Source organism: Anguilla anguilla, chromosome 5 (genome assembly GCF_013347855.1).
Source record: "Anguilla anguilla isolate fAngAng1 chromosome 5, fAngAng1.pri, whole genome shotgun sequence".
NCBI lineage: Eukaryota > Metazoa > Chordata > Actinopteri > Anguilliformes > Anguillidae > Anguilla > Anguilla anguilla.
In genome coordinates this window covers 11,269,483-11,290,155 of record NC_049205.1, presented here as the reverse complement: position 1 = coordinate 11,290,155, position 20,673 = coordinate 11,269,483, and the positions used below count along the sequence as shown (strand labels likewise).

The 20,673-nt window shown below is 38.0% G+C and overlaps 1 protein-coding gene and 1 long non-coding RNA gene across 5 annotated transcripts in view; one reads left to right on the top strand and one right to left on the bottom strand.

Annotated features, from left to right (window-relative positions):
• Window positions 1–166: 166 nt before the first annotated feature.
• Window positions 167–18,786, bottom strand: LOC118227977 (scrapie-responsive protein 1-like). Of its 4 annotated transcripts, none has more exons than XM_035419126.1 (4): window positions 18,213–18,786; window positions 2,722–7,762; window positions 1,980–2,224; window positions 167–1,371 (listed from the first exon to the last, which is right to left on the bottom strand). In XM_035419126.1, exons 2-4 carry the CDS (start codon window positions 2,896–2,898, stop codon window positions 1,317–1,319), a joined length of 477 nt encoding a protein of 158 aa, XP_035275017.1. In that variant the 5' UTR covers window positions 2,899–7,762; window positions 18,213–18,786; the 3' UTR covers window positions 167–1,316. The 4 variants fall into 4 exon arrangements, with proteins under 4 accessions (XP_035275017.1, XP_035275019.1, XP_035275018.1 ...); XM_035419128.1 differs by having other exon boundaries at window positions 2,722–7,742; XM_035419127.1 differs by lacking the exon at window positions 18,213–18,786 and adding an exon at window positions 16,855–16,894.
• Window positions 10,793–20,673, top strand: part of LOC118227978 — a 74,768-nt gene continuing 64,887 nt past the window's right edge. Inside the window, exon 1 of the long non-coding RNA XR_004765389.1 lies at window positions 10,793–10,856. This is a non-coding gene — a long non-coding RNA (uncharacterized LOC118227978). The remainder of the gene's footprint in view (window positions 10,857–20,673) is intronic.

Here is a 20,673-nt window from a genome sequence, read left to right as displayed (position 1 = left end):
TTGCTAAAAATGAAACTAATATGATTTCATTCACAACGGAAGCATGAGAAGCTAGAGGCAGTTTCTTGGTTTCACATCCTGTTGTAATGCTGCCACACACATTTCAGGTCTACCAGTATTAATCCTACAAAAAAACTTAATTGACAACACAAGGACACTGCAAATGTCTTTTTTTGTCATATTCTTTTTTTTTTACAATAATGCAGTACAATTTAAGGAATATATTGTGACATTTAGAGCAGCTTATAAACACATTCCATCTTTCTTTATTAGTTTTCCTATAGATTAAAATACACTTTGCTAAATACCAAGTTGCAGAGTTTAAAACATAAACACCTTGTCTTACAGCCACCAGATTGAATGTAATACCAATGACATTGTTATACAGCATTGAGTTTGCATAAAATGATAATTACGGCAGCAGACTCTGTTTACTGAGTAACCAGCGAGTCTGCATTACTTTTGTGTTATTACTCTTGTTAAAATACTGATGGTAATGTGTTGGGAATGGAAAAAATATATAGTTGCACACTGTAGTTCATGAAAAATGATACAATTTAATAATCAAAACATTAATGTTTTGGCCCAAAGGGGTGTTCCTCAGGATGTCATCATAAAAAACTGTCCACTGCAGTATGTAGGCTGATTTTTCCTATTGATTTGCATTCTGCCCAGCACTTGTACCCATACAGTATTTTGGACATGAGTGTTCTAACTTAGCTCATGTTTTTACAGTGCCCATACCGATAAAATATGGGATTTATTTCCTTTCGTAATAGTTCACTCATGTCCATTATCTAAGCGTTCCTGCTGGTATAACTCATCTTTCTTTATCGGTAACGTATAGCATTTCCTGAAATGTCACAGTTGGTGTCAGTCTAGTTAGATATGACTATACAACTGTAGCAAATCAATCACAAAGAGAGGGCTGTTCAATTGTCATAAAGGTAAGAATAAGACTTGCATGAAATATGTATGACCAGTTTGAATAGCTGCTGTGGCACATGTTCAGTGAATGTGGCCAAATACAAGTAATGCTCATATGAAATTCTAATAATGTTACATACATTAGTATAGTGATCCATTTATGTATCTCATTCCCAAATGAAACACGGCCAGGCTGATTTGATTCCATGTTGGTGCTGGCATTTTAGTAGGCTAATAATTTGGTTATATCCATATAAAATACAAAATGAACTTCACAGCGCACAGGTCACAAGAGCTAATTGTATAGCTATTCAGACCAGCACCAACATGGTGTCAGGTAAGATTTTTCCATCAACTCAAGCTGAAGGCCGACTGCAGACAGATCTCTCTCAGCGAGTTTTGCACGGTATCACAAAGGAGATCTTGGGTCCGAAGAAAACATCCCTGGAAATAGAATGATAGAAAGGATGAATTTATTAGTACCCTTGTTTAACATCTTAGCCTACTGTATGATCTTCTGTTCTGAACTCTTCCTGGCAATAGCTTGGCAGACTAAATCTTGACCAAATCCTAAAACCTGTTTAACATTTGATAGACTTACATAATTAATTTCACACAAAAACAGGCAAAGCGGCCTTGACCTCGAGACCTTTCTCTTAAATGCTTATTTGGATTTCGGTACTTTAAAGCGGAATTAGCTGAACATGTTTAAATCAATTACACTTAAACGACTAGCAACAGAAAATACTTTATATCAGAAATGTATATTAGGCCTACCTGAAACCATGACATAAACTGTGTGAATGACCTTTTAACTAACTAGAAAAACACAACCCACTCGTTAAAAAAATATTAGACCGTGTATTAATAGGTGACTCGGTTATGATAACGACAATGTAGTCTGTGTTCAAGAACTGCCCGAGACTGGATCTTATTCGGCTGGACCATGCTCGGCGCCTACCAGCCTGCCCTACTGAGATTTGACTCCACAGAGAAACCCTCTGTTTCACTTTGAAACATATGCTCCATCCACTGGTTCAAAGTGGCATTACCTGGGACAGCAGAGAAGCTCATTGAAATTGCAGTAGCAGACCATATCGCATTTGTTTCCTTCCCAGAAGTGATTCTGGAGAGAATCGATGGGTCGCATCAGATCGATGCCATTTGCGACATGGTGACAGTTTCTGTCCTTCAAAACCTTCTTGTAGCAGGACACGCGACTTGAAGGCATCGCGTCGCTGGTCAAAAGTCCCAGCAGGAGAATAGCAGCAACAACTGACGGTTTCATTTTATCAACCTGAGAAAGAGCTTACAGTTAAGACGAATTCTGTCAAGAACAATTTCCACAACGCGGACGGCTAAGTGATCAATAGTTTTGTAGAATTCCAATTCAAGTGTGTAATTTGGAACTTCTGCAGCCTACAGTTTATACGGTACTGCTGTCAAAGAATTAGGTTAATTCCAATTTCTCAAAACTAAACATGCAAACAAGATAAATTGAATTAGGCTACTTCATTACTACTACTATTTAAATATCTAAGAAGGCTATTTACACACCACACAACAACGTCAACGATAAGGATATAGTCTATGCCACATGACTTAAATACCTATTTATGATAGCAGGCTAGTTCTGATGAATTGCATTAAATAATTGCATTACATTGGACACATGTAGGTGCACGCGTCCATCAACAAATTTCTGTCAGAAAGGTTTTTAAAACTTTTATATCAGTAGGCTATTTACCTTCCAAATATGCCAATATATTGAAGCCCATTCAAAATGAACCTTACCTTAAGTGTGTGCTCGTTGCCGAAGGGGTCAGGTTCTGTGTGGATTTCTTGTGCACATGGGGGTTTGTATAAGACTTCTACAAGAGGGCCTTTGTGCCCTCTCTCAGCCCCCATGCTAAGGGTGACAGTTTCTTCTCTCACTCCACTTGCCGCGAGTAGGGAAATAACCGCGCTCATTGATTAACGCAGCACATAGACAGGAACAACATCGGCATACATTCATCGAGGTTCAAACGCCCGGTTCTGTCCTTTTGGGATGCATGTCGTAACTGCACGGAGAGCAGTTTTAAGGTAGGCTTCATAATGAAGTTTGCTAAATTAAATAGAAGAGGTTAGATCTAATCAAGGCTATTCATCAAATATTTTGAGATTTCAATAGCTATGATTATCACTGTTGTAGCATCGGCCAACAAGAATGGGAAAAGTCATCCATTGTTTTCGTAATGCTGATCTCCCTCGTCGAATTGTTTTCTGCCTACTGCAAAAGCAGTTCACAGTATTTGCCACACCTGGCCACTAGAGGGAGATAACTATATACAATGGTGAATCTAGGCAGCCGACTGGTTAAAGCTTACATTTTGGACGAGACCTCAGCTCAGCTACAAATGAATCTCAATAAACCGCATTTTCCATTAACAAAAATGACAAGTTACTCACTCATACAAAGCGCTGTCTATAAGTTATTAAATCTAGCAAAATCTAGGCCTGTCGTTAAAAATATTGATATCAAAATGAGGCCAAGTTACAACAAACAATTAGAGAAAAGCTCCTTACCAGGACACTTCGGGACTGGCCCGAAATAAAGAACACTGGAGGACACTTTGCTCAGGGCAAAAGACACTGTTTAATTAACAGGGTAGGACTGACGTTTTGACCTGTTTTCGTTTGTCCTACCCTGTTCATTAATTAGTGCCTTTTGCCCTGATCAAAGTGAGCTCTTGTGTTCCTTATTCCTAAGCAATGTTACCCAGTGTTATTATTAAAATGTAAGTTGGCCCTGTGTTTTTCTTTTCTTTTTTCTTTATCCTACCATCTGAAGAGGATGTGGTCATTCAAAATTTGTGTCACATAAATTATCTCATTGCAAAAGGCATCACTTAAATGAATGTTTAAATTAAATGAAGTAGTGTTCAGGAAAGTGCGAAGGATAAAATAATAATAACATTTGTATTTGACTTCACTCCATTTAAAAACAATTTAAAGGAGAACGTACCAGAAAGAACAACCCCTTGTAGTTCACACAGTGCAGTGCCTTGAGTGGTTGCTAAAATAAGGACCCTGGTTTTCAGTTGACCAGGATTTTTAGGATTTGACTCCATCCTCCAGCGGCAAGATATATCTCATAATGCTGCCAGTCGAGAAATCAAGAATTCAGTGAACAAAATGTTTCATTTTTAGGCAGCTAAACTACAGAACCATGAATAAGATCAATCCCAAAATGCACAACAGCCAACCAACTGTTCAATGTTGCAGAACTTGTGTAACTCTGTCAATAAACTCTCCAGAGCTACACACCTACACGGCCATAAAATAACCAACGTTAAAAGAACTGAATGAATAACAATCATCCACAGAAAATCAAAAAGACATTTCATTTTTTAAGAATTACAATGTACCCATCTGAACATTGGGTGGCAGTGTAACATAATGGGTAAAGAACAGGACTTGCACCTTGAAGGTTGTATGGTTGATTTGAGCCACAGTAGGAGGGGCAAATTTTGTCATCTGGGATTCTCCTGATATTTCTTCTCACAAGGGTGTTGTTTTTTTCTTTTCTCACCACCATTGTTTTTTTTACTTCCCACTGGGGAGTGCCCACATTGTACCCTTGAGCTACTTAACCGGAATAGATTCAGTAACCTGCAAATTTCAGTGCATTCATTTTAGGTATTAACTGTAATACAAATTTACTGCAACTACTACTTCTATGACTAATTATTATTATTATTATTATTGGGATAGCATTAACTTGCTGTCTTATGAAAATGTGCTTAAAATATCATATCCAGATGTATATAGCAGCACCAGGGTAAATTTATTTTCAATTTTCAAAATTCATGAAAAATAAAGATACAGTCATTGTATTGAAAATGATATGCAATGTTTTATGGATTTTTTTCAATTAATGAATTCAATTTCAATTAATTTACTGCATTGGCTGAATTGCATGAATGTATTTGACTCCAGTGCTGGTGTATAATCCATGAGATGGAATAGCTCCATTTGCATCTTCAATAGAGTAGGCCTCTCTTAGGTTTCTTCATTATTTTACTTTGCGTGTTCATGGAGGATGAAGAGATGCAGGAGACATCTGCTGAGTTATAAGCTACAGAATCTTGTCAGCAAAATGTAAGGTCCCTGCCTCTAACAGGGTAAAAGTCACTATTTGTTATTTGTTTGTATTTTAAAATGAGTGTGAGGGCAGTACTTGTGCTATTTTAAATCATGGCATTACAAAGCGAATGTAAAATTTGATTCAGTTACACTTGCAAAAAAGCTTACGGTGATACTTGTTAGGCGGTGTGGGAGTCCTAAACTTTACTCATTGATAAATCGGCATGACACATTATCATATGAAGTGTCCCTATTCTCACATAGCAAACTTGCCGCTCTGCACAAACAATCACTAGGATGACCCGCTGAGTCTTAAAGCAAGCCATGGGTGCAGAATCTTGTCATTGCCTCGTGATGTAATTGCCACCATCATTTTGAAGGGAGCTAAAGTATCTATTTGGCTTGAATATACTCATGACATTCTGGTTATATACATCCACCCTATAAGCAAATGACACATTTAATTTTAGAACTCTGCATTTTCCATTTTACTGCTCAGTTTATTTTTAGGTGGCAAAGAATTGGTACTCGTACTCTAGCACCATCTGGTGGTGTCATTTTACTCACCCACCAGCTTTTTTAGGGAACTGTCACCAGCTTTTTTGTTATCTTCCTCATACACAATCACTGGACATTAGCAACGCTCATAATGCAAAATGACTGTAATGTTACATTTTTAGTTTATTAATGTAACAAGACATTTTGTTTACCATTCAACGTTAACCAAACTGCATACTGAAATTATCATCCAAATAATAGTGTATTGGGTTGAGATAACTACATTTTATTTCAAATTAATCACTATATAATCTTTTTTTCAAATGTATCATGATACATGATTCGATATAGATATGCGAGTATTTGCAGGGTTGTTCAAGATGTTTAAAGCAGGATTTTTTGACCATGCTGAAACAAGCTGCTTTCCATTTGAAAATGATCCTTTCTGGAATCAATAAAAGGGGAAGATGAGTTTACATGCCAGACCCCTCCATCTTCCTTCAAACTGCATGCTCACAATAGCAAAGACAATGCATAATTGTTCTCCTAAATGGAGGATGTAATTGTTTTTTTCTTTTGTTTCAAAAATAGATTAATGAAATATCTGAATTGTGGTATGATGTAAAACACAGGCCCCATGACAGCTGTGAGTTCACTTAAGTCCGACATGATGGAGGAAGTTTGGTCACATTTAATACCTTTGACATGCACTGAATTTTAAAAAGGCTGTAATGTAATGCGCTTGGAATAACCACATTGCACGCAATAATGCAAACATGTCAGTACATAACGCTTATGATTATATTATATGAAATAGTGATTAATGTGTCCATGTGTGTGTGGACAAGTACACACGTGTGTGCATGTTTGTGCACATGTAGGCGTGTGTGTGCCTGTGCGTGTGTGTGTGTTTGTGTTTGTGTGTGCGTATGTGTACAAATATCATTTTGTTATGCCAATCTGAAATCCCTCCGTGATGTGACACAGAGCAGGTACAATCAAAGTCAGACAGCTGATAGGCATCACTGATGCAATGCAGAGGTGTGGGCCCACAGCTGGAATGTCACCCTGGTCTCTGAAAATGGCAGGATCAAGTGTGAAAAGGTAACTGGCTCCCAGCTGATAAAATGAAAGAAGTGAGTTGAGCCAACACAGCCCCTTACACTACACACTCGGCTTAACAGAAAGAATATCAGACACAACACAGCAAAAAGGAGTTTTTCATTTTTAACTAATGTCCCAATGCTGTGCCTTCTACAGAAATCGTCAGAGAGACTGATGAGAAATCACTTAGAACACTTACATCTAAGCACTGCATTAGATACAGTCAAATGATACTTTCACATATCCCTTACTGTGGTTGTAAATAGCCTTTTGTTATTAAGGTGAGGTTTGATGCCATTTGTTGAGGTAACTTTATTATGTTGAGATTTTAACTTTCCCAAGGCAAGCCACTTATTTAAATCTAACCATTACATATTTTGTTTTTTTCTTGTTTCATTTTTTTTTCTTCTTTTAATTAAAATGTGATGTCCACCAAATTCATTTAGTCATGGAAGATACAAACATGTGACATCAGCCAAACTGCATAACTAAAAATGTGTGCCTAGAGAAATTCAACATCTCTCTGAGCTGACATAGAGGAGGCCAGATACATTAATCAAAATGCAAATCAATTTTGCCATTCATGTCCCCTACCTATATTCTAAGGTTTATATAAAATATATTCCCTTTCATAATTAAAAATGTATAGATTTCTACCTTTGCATGTCGGGAGGCATATTTGTACAGATATGCTCATGGTGTGATTAAACTCATTTAACTTTTGTATCTGTTTTTCTCGAAACTTCTGTCCCACCGTCAGCTAAATGATCATGTTGAGTTGCTCTGTGAATTGCCGTGAGCGATCTTTGTCTGAGAAACACACAATTTTTCTGCCCAGCGTAACTACACTTAAAAAAGGTCAGGCAGCTCACATTTGCAGCGGAACTAGGGTATGTTCAAAGAAAATAAAATTGCATTTATTAAAAAAATATTTGTGCATAAAATTTATGTTTTTAATAAATCGATTTCGGTTATTTCATATCACATGGCATCGCAGAGAACTGTACAGCTGGTGGTGATTGGTTAACGTCAGTTCTTCCTTCTCCCAGAGTCGTTCTTGTTTGATCTTATCTGGACTGGTGCATCTGTGACACACAAAAGAGATCTGAAATAGCAAAACACCAATGGATGAGTTGTTTCCAAACGAATGCAATAAATCACATCGCTGAAGACAGATAACCTACAAGCGCTTTAATCTCCTCATATGTTCACTGTATAAATAAAAGCATTTGGTATGATCTTGACACAAGCTACAGCTGGCTATTGTGTATGCCTATATAGTTTACAATGAGCTCTACTATATGACGTGATGTTTATGGTCTTAGTTTTTTCACGTAGCCTAGAACAATTAGGGCAAAATTAAGGCGCATACTTTACACCGCTAAAGAATACAGCAGGGATGTGATAGGCTATAGGACAACATGAAGTTACAGATTTGCGTGAAAAATCACTGCGCTCTCTGGTTACTATGGCACCAGCCAACACAGAGGTGGCCTCATCCGTCTTTAACGTACGGCGTTTCGTTTATAGCTGCGACCCAGACATGCTGTAGGCCTATTATTATGACGACGCTTAAATGTAGCCTGTTTAGCTATAAAGGTAGGCCTATTTGACGATATAAAATGGCACTCTTTGCATTAGGCTTTTGGTAAACGCAATATGGCATACTAAACTCGATTAAAATTAATATATTCACATGATTGTTGTTGATTTACAGTTCAGAAGCTCTCTGCTAGCCTATTTGACATCCAGGATCCAGGAAACGTCCTGTTATCGAACGCAATAAAAACCAATCTCATGACTTCGAGAAATAGCACAATATGGTGTAATCTAAGAACGTGTCGCTGACACAGAATCCGCTCTCTCGGGGAATTCATTGGAATTTCAACCGTGCGCTCAGCATTATTCTCTCGTCTTCAACTTGTCACGGGTGTACAACCCAACAGGGTTTTTCTCTCTTAGGCTACTTGAAAACGTGTATTTACAATTTGTAATGTCTCCACTGGGCGTTGAATGGAACCTGCAATCACGGCTAGATGCCAGCTCACTCTGCCTTGGAAAAAAACTTAGTCCAGGACTCCAGGCACCAAGTCAGATATTTCACATTTAGAAATATGTGCAAAACTCATAAACGGCAAACCACCTTTCACATAATCCTGCCTTCGATTTATTTATTTGTTTTTCCAGATTGTTATGTAAATAATTTATTTGCCAGTTGGTTTTTGTTTCCTCATCAGCATGTTATTTGTTAATAATAATAAAATAATAATAATAATAATAATCGTCATCATCCATCACACCAGAGAGCCCTATGATAAATATTCAAAACAGCGAATATATTTTCAACTTAAAGAAACAGGTCGAAATATAGAAAACCGCATTTTCAGTGACAGTTTGGGGCAGACAGCTCTCAAGATTCTGGAATTTTAAAAGCATTGGTTATCAGTCGTCTGGGAATTTGAGCAGTTGCCACCACTGCCGGCCAGGCGAACGAAGCAGTAGAAAGGCGAGACGTGAGCCGATCGGTCACAATTCCACGCCATCGCACAAAATGATGATGTTCACTGCTGGTTGTCTACGAAGTGTGCACAGTTAGTGCATCGATCCGCTGGCGTGTAAGTCAATGGTGCACTGACAATGATAAGAAATTCTAGAAAAACCGAATTAAAAGTTGAGTGGATACTGAACATGTTACTGCGTTTACACTTGGTAATCCAGTACACCAGATTAGAAAAGCGAATCTGCACAGAACAGGTATAGGTAAGCATCACATTTATGGAGAGAAAAACAGCGCAGTGATATAATCAGCCAATCGTCCTCATTGTATCAAACGAGAGACTGGTTTGTCAATTTGCAGGTGGAAAAGACGTCCTTACACTTAATGGGGAAAAGAGAGCTCGATGGGCGTGCTTGGGCTGTCCGTCAGATCTCGGATATGCTCTGATGACCTCACGTCCTGTGACAAATCAGTATTAACCACTGGCGCAGAGCTGCAAGCGTTTGCGTTTCTCGGGTAGGCCATATTACTTCTCTTTAAAAGATAACTGTTTTTTTCTACTTTTTTTCTACTCATTTTCCCGAACTATGTCCACCATGCTGATAGTTAATGACGATATTTTTTCACATCTTTCTTTGTGGCGCTTTGGTCAGCCCGAGAACCACTGCACTCTACTTTTGCAATTAACCAAGGCTCGTTTGCGTGGCCGCATTAGACTCTATTGCAAAGCAGAGTGGAGCTGCTGTCGCTCGGGGTAGCTATCCTTTAAGGGTATTGGCTGCCAGAATGCACGAGAGAACTCAGGATGATGATGTGTGGACAATTTATGGTGCTATTCTGCAGTCTATAAGAACGTAATTTTCATTTCTGCCCAAGATTCTTTATTAGGCTTCTTCAAACCATTTTACTCGCCTGTAAATGTGTATTATTGCAGCCTTATTTTGTAGTTTTATTTAAGCCAATCAAAGTCCGGAGTTTATGTACATATTACAATTTATGTTTTGCAAGTTGCCAAGTATTTCTGGCTTGATATGTAAGCGAATTGAATGGGCTAAGCAAGGCGACGCCGCCAATATATATGTAAAACCATTTCGATCACACGTTGTTAAAAAAAAGCCAATAAGCAGTCAGGCGTGACCATAAATTTTACATTTCGAGGATATGCTAGTACAATCAGTACTTGAATAATAAAATAAGCATGTCTATTAGGCTTATGCATGTATGCATATTTTTGTAGTATAAAACTGTTATCTGAGCATCTTGTGTGTTTCTGTAGAAAATGACACGTTGCACCGAATAAGAAACCCAAGCCAATAAATTATTTTTAATTTAATAAAGCGGCCCCATTTACGTAGCCTACAGTCATTTACATTTGTTCTAAATGAAAGACGTGCTACTCTTCGCGGTCGTAAATCAGACATGCTTAATGTTTTTTCTTTAGGCCCTGTTGCACTGCACGAAAATCCAGAGTTAGGGTTTTGAATTTGGGAATCTTGTTCCAGGTCCTTGATGCCTGAACCCATTCTTTGCATAATATGATGTAAGAGGGGCTGGCCAAAGAGAGCAGACCTGCTGGAATACGATTGGAGGGGAGTGGAAACCCTCAGGAATTCAGTGATTTGTACCAGTGGATTGGCTGGACCACAGCTGAGTGGCAGGGCTTTTAATTCCACTTTGCAGAGTGATCAAGGTCAACAAACAGGTATCTATACTGCCCTATTTGAGCACAACCTGCACAAGGCACACAACAGGCACTGTAATGTATTGGTGGAAAGAGGTTTCATAAACCCCACAATAGGTGGAGCTAAAATGAGGTGTCACAGACTTTGAAATAATCCAAAGGATTTGCTTTCATACAGCAAAACAAAGTGATTGAACAGTTTACCATAACTTTAGCCATTTTGGGATTTTGTGATGCCACACTCTCCCATCACTCTTACAAAGGCCGCAGAGGAGGAGTTGGCAGGCACTTTGAGCATCAGGTTGCTGGTTAAATGTCTACATGATAGGGTTCAAACTTTGGGGTGGGAGATGTATGACGAAGCAAAGCAGACCAGACGTGGAGCCCAAAACTTATCTTGAGGAACAGTTGACTGCAGAAAATAACAGATGTGGTTTTAACGTAGCAAGAGAATATGTAAAGGTAGCATCATATTTTGATGGGTAATATTATACTTGGAGGAATATCCAGGGAGATGCGATGACAAATTAGATTTATTTGAAGGATAATGAATCCTTTCATTTTGCTGTGAAACCTTTTGCAGCAAAAGTGTGATTTAATGCATGTTTACTTCCCCATGAATCATGCAGAGTGCCTAGCAGTGTGTCATATGTCAGCCTTAGTGTAAAGGTGCAGTAGTTTATGTCTAGTCCTGGATTATGCGCTCATGACAGAGATGCATGTGGAACGGGATGGGGTTCAACAATCACCATGGTTAAATGCAGGCTCCGGTAGGCTGCTGGAATTGCCTCCTGCAGTAGGACCATGATCGATAGGACAAAAATGCACCCCCAGTCTCTCAACTTCTCAAGCTTTGGGATGGGCTTGCAGCTCAGAGCAGAAACTTGTGGGGTTGCCTCTTTCTGTCTCCATGCCCTTTAACCTCTACAGGCTCAGAGTTTCAGAACAGACTAAAATCGGTGACTTGTGTAGTTTGGAGGCACCCTTGGCACCCAGCTTTACCAGAAATGGTGCAGCATTTGTCAAAAATGGCTTTCTTCTCTGGGCATGTTGCTGTCGTCAGGCATTCAAAGTAAGTCTTGTTGTATTGTTGGCAGGTATACAAAAGGAACTGGCTTTGCACTATTGCGTACATAGTTTCATTCTCACTGGTGTACTTTTGTGAAGCCTTCACTGAAACGTATGGTCACTGCTGTTTCCAAACATCAGACTTCAATCAGGATCTCATTGCAGTTTAGCCTAGGGCAGCATTCCTGTGTTATATTTATTCTTTGCACATTGGTTGTCCCGTGTTGTCTTATGTGTTACCAAAATGACCGCACTGATGTCTGTATTTCAGTGCTCTTCATTTTTACTCGGATTCATACACAACTTAAAGTTGTGCAGACAAACATTGTATTTGATATTTATACACATGAATTCTTTGTCAGTCCAGCAAAGAATCCATGTGCATACATTGCCTAAATTGTCTCCCACAAACAGAGCAAAGGAGCCTATTTAATATTGCCTGGCCTACAACAGTTCTCTTCGTACATTTACAATGCACTGGGACATCCACAATGGTTCTGAAATATGGCGCTACATTGAAAACACACAGCTTTACTTGAGACAATGTCCTTTTTTCCAAACCGAAGAGACTATAGGCAAGTTTTTGTCCAATGCAGTGGCGTCCAAGTGGCGTATGAGCTTTTTAAAATAAGAAACACAAGGAAACGGTCTCATTAACGCGAAGCTTTATACCACAGACGCTCACCTGGACCGAGAAAGTTAATTTTTTTCAGAGAACACAATGAGTGTTCCCTAGTTGGTAAGGCCAGTGGTAAATTGTAGGCCGGAACTTAATATCACAAACTCAGATTTTTACCATGAATTTTATGTTGCAGAAAACCATGACGAAAAGTGACATTTGAAAACGCAATCAATGCAGACAACTGATTTATTTGCGGTTTAAGTGACAATGCGTATCGGTGATATTTTGGTGGACCTCGGCGTTTGATTCGCAAGCATGTTTCTTGACTTTTTTTGAAGTCTGCAAGGTTGTTGAGCGTAGAGAAATTGAAAAATTGAGCTTGTCGACGTTACGTTCACGGCTTATTCAACAACAACGTGTTAGTGCTTCTTTGAAGTTTTTTTTTTTTTACTTTTTTTAAATTTTCATTCGAGAAATTGAGATACATAATGCATTTAGGATATCCAGCTAAACGTAGATTAGCCTGTCATATGTAGACTACAACTGTGGAGCATATATTAAAAGTAATGCAGAATGCATGGTGTAGTTAAAATAGAAATAAAAAACAGCTAAATATATCCATATACATGAGGAAATTCTGGAATCGTGGTTACATTAGAGGCCCATAGCCTTTGAGAGTTCGCAAACAAAGACGGCCAAGGCTATTCTTCGCGTTTGTGTCTAACTCGCCAATGGGATAACTTGAAATAGCTGCAACTACAGGTAATGGGTAGCATCACTGGATCTCTACAGATGTCGCAGGACTGTCCATCGGTCCCTGGTACTCTTTAAAGGCGCAGCACGACAACATGTTGGGAGGCTGCGAGCCATCTGGCTGGGAAAACAAAAATGATAAACTTGTAAACTTTGCATGTGGGAAGTGAAACCGAATATATATGGACAAGTGCGCTCTTTAGAATATGACCATTAGTATTGTCTGACAGACTTTGAGGACCGCAACAATTCGAGGTGTTGAGAAATGTCCGTCAGTGTCATTACCGACTGAATATGCGCACGAGTACATTCTTTTCAACGAATCATAATTGATTTGTTTTACGCGTGTATCCAAAATAACTGATATCTTTAAACATTGTATGCTCTGTAACTTAATTATATATTATTGTTTTCGTTGCATCTATACCTACCCTATATGTTTTTGTTGGTCTTTACAAAAAAATCTAGTCTTATCCCTGTAATGCAATTTTACGGCCATCACCTGGCCCATTAAGTTAGTGCATTGTCTTTTTTTACAATCAATGTTCATTTAGCGATCTAAAATCATTCAGATATTAATTGCAGCAGAGTAATACTGAAAAACTATTACTGTTAATAAACGTACCTTAACATGGTACAATCTAAAAACATCCAATTAACTTATCGTCTCTCTTCTAATTTGTGACATCGAGAGTGCCAGAAGATTTATATAAAACTGTACAATTGTACAATTAATACGTTTAAAAATCTGGCTACTAAGTGTTAGTGAGGAAGTAAAACATCAATTCGATGGCACTCTATATGGTCTCAGATGTAGGACTACCATTTAATTTGCAATGTAGGCCAACGCATTAAATGTTCATTAAATAACCTATTAACATACAACATGTAAAAGTTCCAGAGATATATCAAATTGCGCTTAAAGAAAATTCAAAATTATGAATAACATTCAATAACACTACAACAATGTGATGTGTATCTAAAGTCCTTTTGATTGGCCTGTGGCTCACCTACACGCTGGGAGGTACGCAACAATTCAGAACATTTGGCATTTAACTCTTGAGCTTTAGAGCTTTAATTTAAATGAAATTATAATTTCTTGAAAGCCTTAATTTATTGCCGAGGTCAATTGAATGTAATATCAGTAGGTGAAATTGGTGCGAAAAATATACGTTTATTCATTAAATGAATATCAGGCTATATATAAAAGATGAACGATGAGGGTACTGTTTATTTATTTTATTTTTTTAAGTGCTATTGTTTTTGCAAATGTTTGTTTCCACTGTGATCTTCCATTCTAAAACGAATACTGTTTAAATTCCAGTGATAATGTCCTGTGATAATTTTAACAAATAGCCTATTAATATAAAGATATCAGATTAAAATTTAATTATACCGCACTTATATGTATTGACAAGTAAATAAAACATTTTTTTTCTGGAAAAAAAGGCCTAATTACATTACATTACATTACATTACAGTCAATGCAAACGAAAGTAGATTATTGCACTTTCAAATGAGAAATGAAAGAACTGCATAAATTCTGACGTCTGACGGCAACAAACCTGAAACAAACATCAAATGATTGTATCGACTAAATCACACTTCCATATGTTGAGTCAACATTCTAGCTAACTTTCATAAATTGTTAGCTTTTACACGCGTAGGGACTGCATTATCTCCTCCGTCTCAATCGCCATAAATTGATGTCTGTCAATATAGCTTCGAGATGGAATCTGTAAATTACTGGAAATTTGATAAATTTGCAAATACTGGAAACAGCAACGATAGGTACATGTGTCCTGAGATGCAGAACAAACGTGGGCCTATATGCCTACATAAATTTAAACACTGTTATAACGCGGATTAGACTTTCTGACGGAGGCAATGCGGGTGAAAACAAGTGATTTTTTGAATGTCGGCTTTCGACGTCCTAAAAACGGTCAAAATCGATAGTGCGTCACCAGGGTTCTGTATTTTGAGCGAAGGGGCTCTTGTATATTTAAGACTACTCTTGTAGGCCAGTAACCCAACAATTCTTGCAAGACTAGGTAATTAGTCGGTCAATACTTGGTAATTGACTGGCTCCAAAACATTTGTCTGACTTATTATACATAAATATTTTAAGCAGTAGCCTATCAATACTTTGATCCGTAGCTTGTGTTCACAATTCCGCCGAACCTTCCCACGATCCTTAATCATATCTCTTATCACTACGTCTGAATTTATTAATGCACATACATGTATCCTCCTAATCAATATGCTCCCTGTGAAGGGGCAATACTGACGCTTGGCATTGAAACAAACGCCAATAATTTGATATAAAATTGGATAAAATATGTGCCCGGATGACCCCAGTGTGATTATCTGGATTATTTACTCGAAGTTAATTAAATTTATTTTACACACACACACGCACACACACACACACACACACACACACACACACACGCACACGCACACGCACACACAACATTAAATGAATGTTTCGTGTATCTGATGTCCGCAACATGTTCATGATTCGTTTGGGAAAAACTGGGCGTACAATGATATGGTTGTTCATCAGACCGCTCCTTCCTACGTTTTCCATTCCACTTAAATGAATGACATAAATGTTTCGAATCTGCCCGGGGTCATTCGGTGTCAATCCGCAGCGTTTAGTTAAAAAAACACGACTATTAGGCCTAATAAATGTTAACAGGGTGTCCCATCCTTAATTATGGCCCGTCTTTTTAAAAACCAATTGAGGACATTGCTGATACATAACGATTACGTAATGGGAGAGATCTCTTTAAGAGCCAGCATAATAGCAAATAAAAATGCATGGAAATAATTCTAATGTGCTTCCATTCCATATAGGCTTACAAATGCATGATATCGCTTTAGTCGAAACGTCCCGTTTTATAGTTAAGGAATAACAAGATAAAACATTTTGATCATAACGCACAGCACAGAAATGTAGCCTATAATGTGTTCTCAAGCTTACATTTGTACCTTCTCGATACCAATGCTTCTGCTTTTAGCCTACTTTTTATCGATTTGTAGACGGACGATTTATGGGTCTGTCAACAAGTTGCAAAGCGTGGACACCAGAAATGAGCCGATCATAACTATAGAAATAAAGCTATTAGCTATAGTCATTACTACAGTCTCTTGTAGAAGAGGCCTATGACGTTCAGCATTTGGCAGTACTGAAGTATAAGCGCGCACGGGCACTTACGATTCATCTCCCAGCTCGATGGAATTATACAGCCAGAAATAGTAGCCATACATAAATATAATGTGGACGTGTAAAGGTAGGCTATTGCACGTTTAATTGAGATCTACTTTGCAGCGAACATAAACTGAATCGTACTTTTTATTTTGTAAATGGCATTCGATTTTTTCGTCGCTCAGTGTGTCGCCTAATGTAAAATATGACCCTAACATACGCAGGCGTATTAAAGTTCTATGAAATACCATACAAAAGTTTCAGTGTTTGAAGAAAACATTTTTACAATGATATTTTCCCGTCCTTTAATTTCTGCCCAATGAATAAATAAAATCGAGCTAAAAATGCTAAATGTGTATACATACCTGTACACTGTTGTAAATGTTTTCATATGCATCTTTCACTCTGTATCTTTTCTCTCTCTCTTCCTGCGGTGGATGTTCGGTTTTTAAAAAACATATTGTTGTTGCTTTGTCTGGCCTTTTATTTTGAAGTACAGTCATTTCTGTGTTTGAACGATCTCCCAATAAAAGAGGTTATTTAATCTCAAATATCTCTCTCACTCACGCGCACGCAACGCACGCACGGACGGACGCAATACACGTGTAGGTGTGCGCTTGGCATACATATAATCCTATCCTCACTCTCACTGTCATCTTGAATCTAAAACAATGGCGCTTTTGTTTACTTTGGTTTAATCTTTTATTTGCTGTAGCTGGAAAAGAACATGCGACCTAAAATGCAGCCATTTATTGGTCGGCGTTTTCCGCGTGGCTGGATTTATGCTCACGTTTAAGGGTTTAAAATGTTTATCACCGACAAAACAGTGCAGTCACCTCCCGCTTGCCGGAATAAATGGAGTGTTAGAAGAGTCCCTTGAAATGACACGCAAGCCCTGCCACTTGGGAGGTCCGCCTCTCCTCCAGCTACAACGAATGCGCTGCAGGAAGCTCAAACAGTGATCAAAATTGCTCGTGTTGAGAAGCCGGAACATATAAAATGCGAATATATACAATACACTATTAATTAGATTCACCTTCTTAAATGCAGACAAAATAAATAAATAATAATAAATTTTTTTTTAAAAAAAGGAAATCTGGGCAAATTCACAATTTTTGTTCACAAATTCACATTTTTTTGTTAGGAATGGTTCTTGATGATGTTTGCATCCTAAGAAACGTTTGGAGGCTCGGGGGTCCAATAATTGTTTAATTAATCACGAGGTTTGTCTAAACGTCTATTTTTATTAAAATATATTTAGGAACGTAAAGGATTAAATAAATACATAAAAAAGCAGGTCCTTAACAATCCTTTCGCGATGCAGTAAATGATTCTTCTTTCCCTTGGAAATGATAAAAATAAACACTATGCTTTCAGATAATTCAGAAAATGAATGCAAATGAAATTAAACATTATTTTAAATTATAAATGCATCGTATGAGGGGAACATTTATTATTATTATTATTATTATTATGAATGAATAATCGTATTTATCATATTTGCCGATATAAATGTGCTGTTAATGATGGAATTTTATTTTAGGCTATGCTGTCTTTTCCCTGAATGAGTAAAAGTATTTGAATTAATTTAAGGTAAACACTAGTGCTACAATTAACAGTGATTTCGAATAAATACGACGGAGTTTAGAGGTTACACATTGATACCCACATTAATATCACAGTCGAGTCCCCGAAAACAGATTCGGTATCGCGAATCCCTTACCTGAAGACTTGAGTCTGTATCCAGGTCTGCAAGTCGTCCGCCTCGTGATGGACCTCGGGAGCGGAAACTTGAATCAAGAAATCGACACAGCTTTTCTTCCATAAAATGTAAGAATTTCTACCAGCTTAGTGTCCGGCGAGCCAGCGCTCTGCTGAGCAAGAAGAAGGTTTTTGAGGACGGTTTGGAGAGTGAGGGAGTTTTTTGGTGAGAAACTCAATCTCACATACAGTAGCGGCTCCATCTGGGAACTGTCACGACTGACAGCACCATAGGGCACAGGCCTGATCTTCTCCATAACATTACACAAAAAAAGAGTAAGAAAAAAGTACAGTTCGACAAAAAGGTCAACTGTCTGGTTGTACCGTTGCTTTTGGGAAAGAAAAAAAAAACTTCTGGACAAAGGAACGATGGAGAGATTTTCATTTGTTTAGTCTTTGGTTTATGGTAGCTATTACAAAGAAGTAGGCAGCTGTCTTGGAGGCGATGGCCAGGTCTAAATTTACTTAAGCCAGCACATGCAGTATGAAGAGAGTGGACGTTTAATCTCATGTTTCCTTCGGGAAAATCGTTGTGGACTTATGATCTAAAACGCCACTAAGTTTACTAGGTTAGTAATAATAAATGCGACCATTGCTTCAAACGCAGGGATTTGAAGTGTCAGCTCAAGCCTATCCCCATCTCCGTATTCAAATCAAAACGGGACCTTTTTGTTTCATTGACGCTTGATTCAACCACAGAAACCGCGTTGGCCTTAATTTCTTTTAACTCGATTACTTGAGCTTTACTTGAATTCTATCATGGTCGGGTATTTCATAGTGAGTTAAAACGAAACGTGCCCTGTCAGTATTATTATTTCTGTTTAATAGAGGACGCATATAAATACTTGCAGAAATTCCTTGATGATAGCAATCTGTAGGCTACATACCGTTACGTTGTTTCAAATAATACGACAGGCGAGGTTAATGGTCTGTTCAAGTAAACTCAAGTAAAGTCACGAAGGAAAAAAGAAATGAATACCATCGTGACCTGTATTTTACGCTCTATAATGCTAATTTCGTAACAAAAATAAATATAAATTATTTATTTACTTATTATTTTCATCAGTACTGTTTACGGTTTGGTACTGGACAAGCATTTTGTGACAAATCAACTACTCACAGACCATTTTGTGAGTCAGTTTGTGGTAAATACGTGTTATCCAGTCAAGTTCAACTAAACATTCCATAATCTTTATTTATTTATTTATTTATTTATTTTAAATGACCAAATAAATGGCGGACATGCGGCGATTTTCCGCTGAACAGGATAATTTGAGAGGATGAAATGACATGTCGGCTATTTACCCCGTCTGTGACCCGCACAGATAACCCGAAGGTGATGGAGTCTTAAATGTATTTCAGCGTCTGGTTCTGAAACAGGTAACATAATTAAGAATGAAGCTAGGGAGTTACAAAACCTTTGTCATGTCGACTTCTTTTGACAGTTATATAGGCCTAGTGTATACGTGGGAGAGTTACCCTGCCTTAAGGTACCCAGTAGCTTGTACTTCTTTGTTAAACAGAAAACAGGTTGTTGCGCAAAGGGCAATACTCTATCGATCATATGAAATTGCTGTGGCTTATTGCGTGCGTGCAGCCAAATCAAACCGGTTAAAAATGTTTATGCAGCCTAACTTATGCTTCCCTATACTGTATAGTGCTTAATGAGCAAAACGTTATGGTGCATGAAATTCGTGGTGGAAAGTGTAAGAACCTACTTTTTTCCCTTAAGTCCTCAGGATTGGCTGAATCCATCGCCACCCACGATCAACATTAAAATAGACCTATAGATAGTGCTTAAACATAATGAATGTGAAGTTTCATTCAGTATTTTTTACAAAATAAATATTTATAAAATATATATAAAGACCTATTTATTACATAGCAGAGACGAAACACTGGAGAAAACTTGCATTTGTGGTTATTTAACTTTTTTGTTGTTGCTCCGTTTCTGCTAAATAATGACAGAGAAAACAATAAAATACGAGGTATAAGGCTAGAAATTTTTATACAAATACATTTCCACAGGCCAATTTAAAGAGAAACTGACCCACATACCAGACTATGGACCCTATTGCCTTTGGAATGAAACGTGCAGCGTGATGACGTCTACTGCTGGAGCACGATGGCTCCTGGCCGTCTGATCTGACGTCAACATGTCTACGGCCTCTCACTGGAAAGACAGGAAAGAACTGGAGGAGGGCCCTTGGTTCTAATCGTTAACAGATGCTTGTAATACCAAGAAAATCTTATGTTGTGCTTGCGTTCTACAGTGTATTGCTTTCAGATCTCTTGCATGTATCGACCGTACCTTGGTTTCAAAGATGGTATGTCAATAAGAACAAACCTTCAACTGTAATGCTGCTTTACGTCAATAATGATATAGGTATCTTGTCATTTATGTTCACGTCACAATTGGAAAA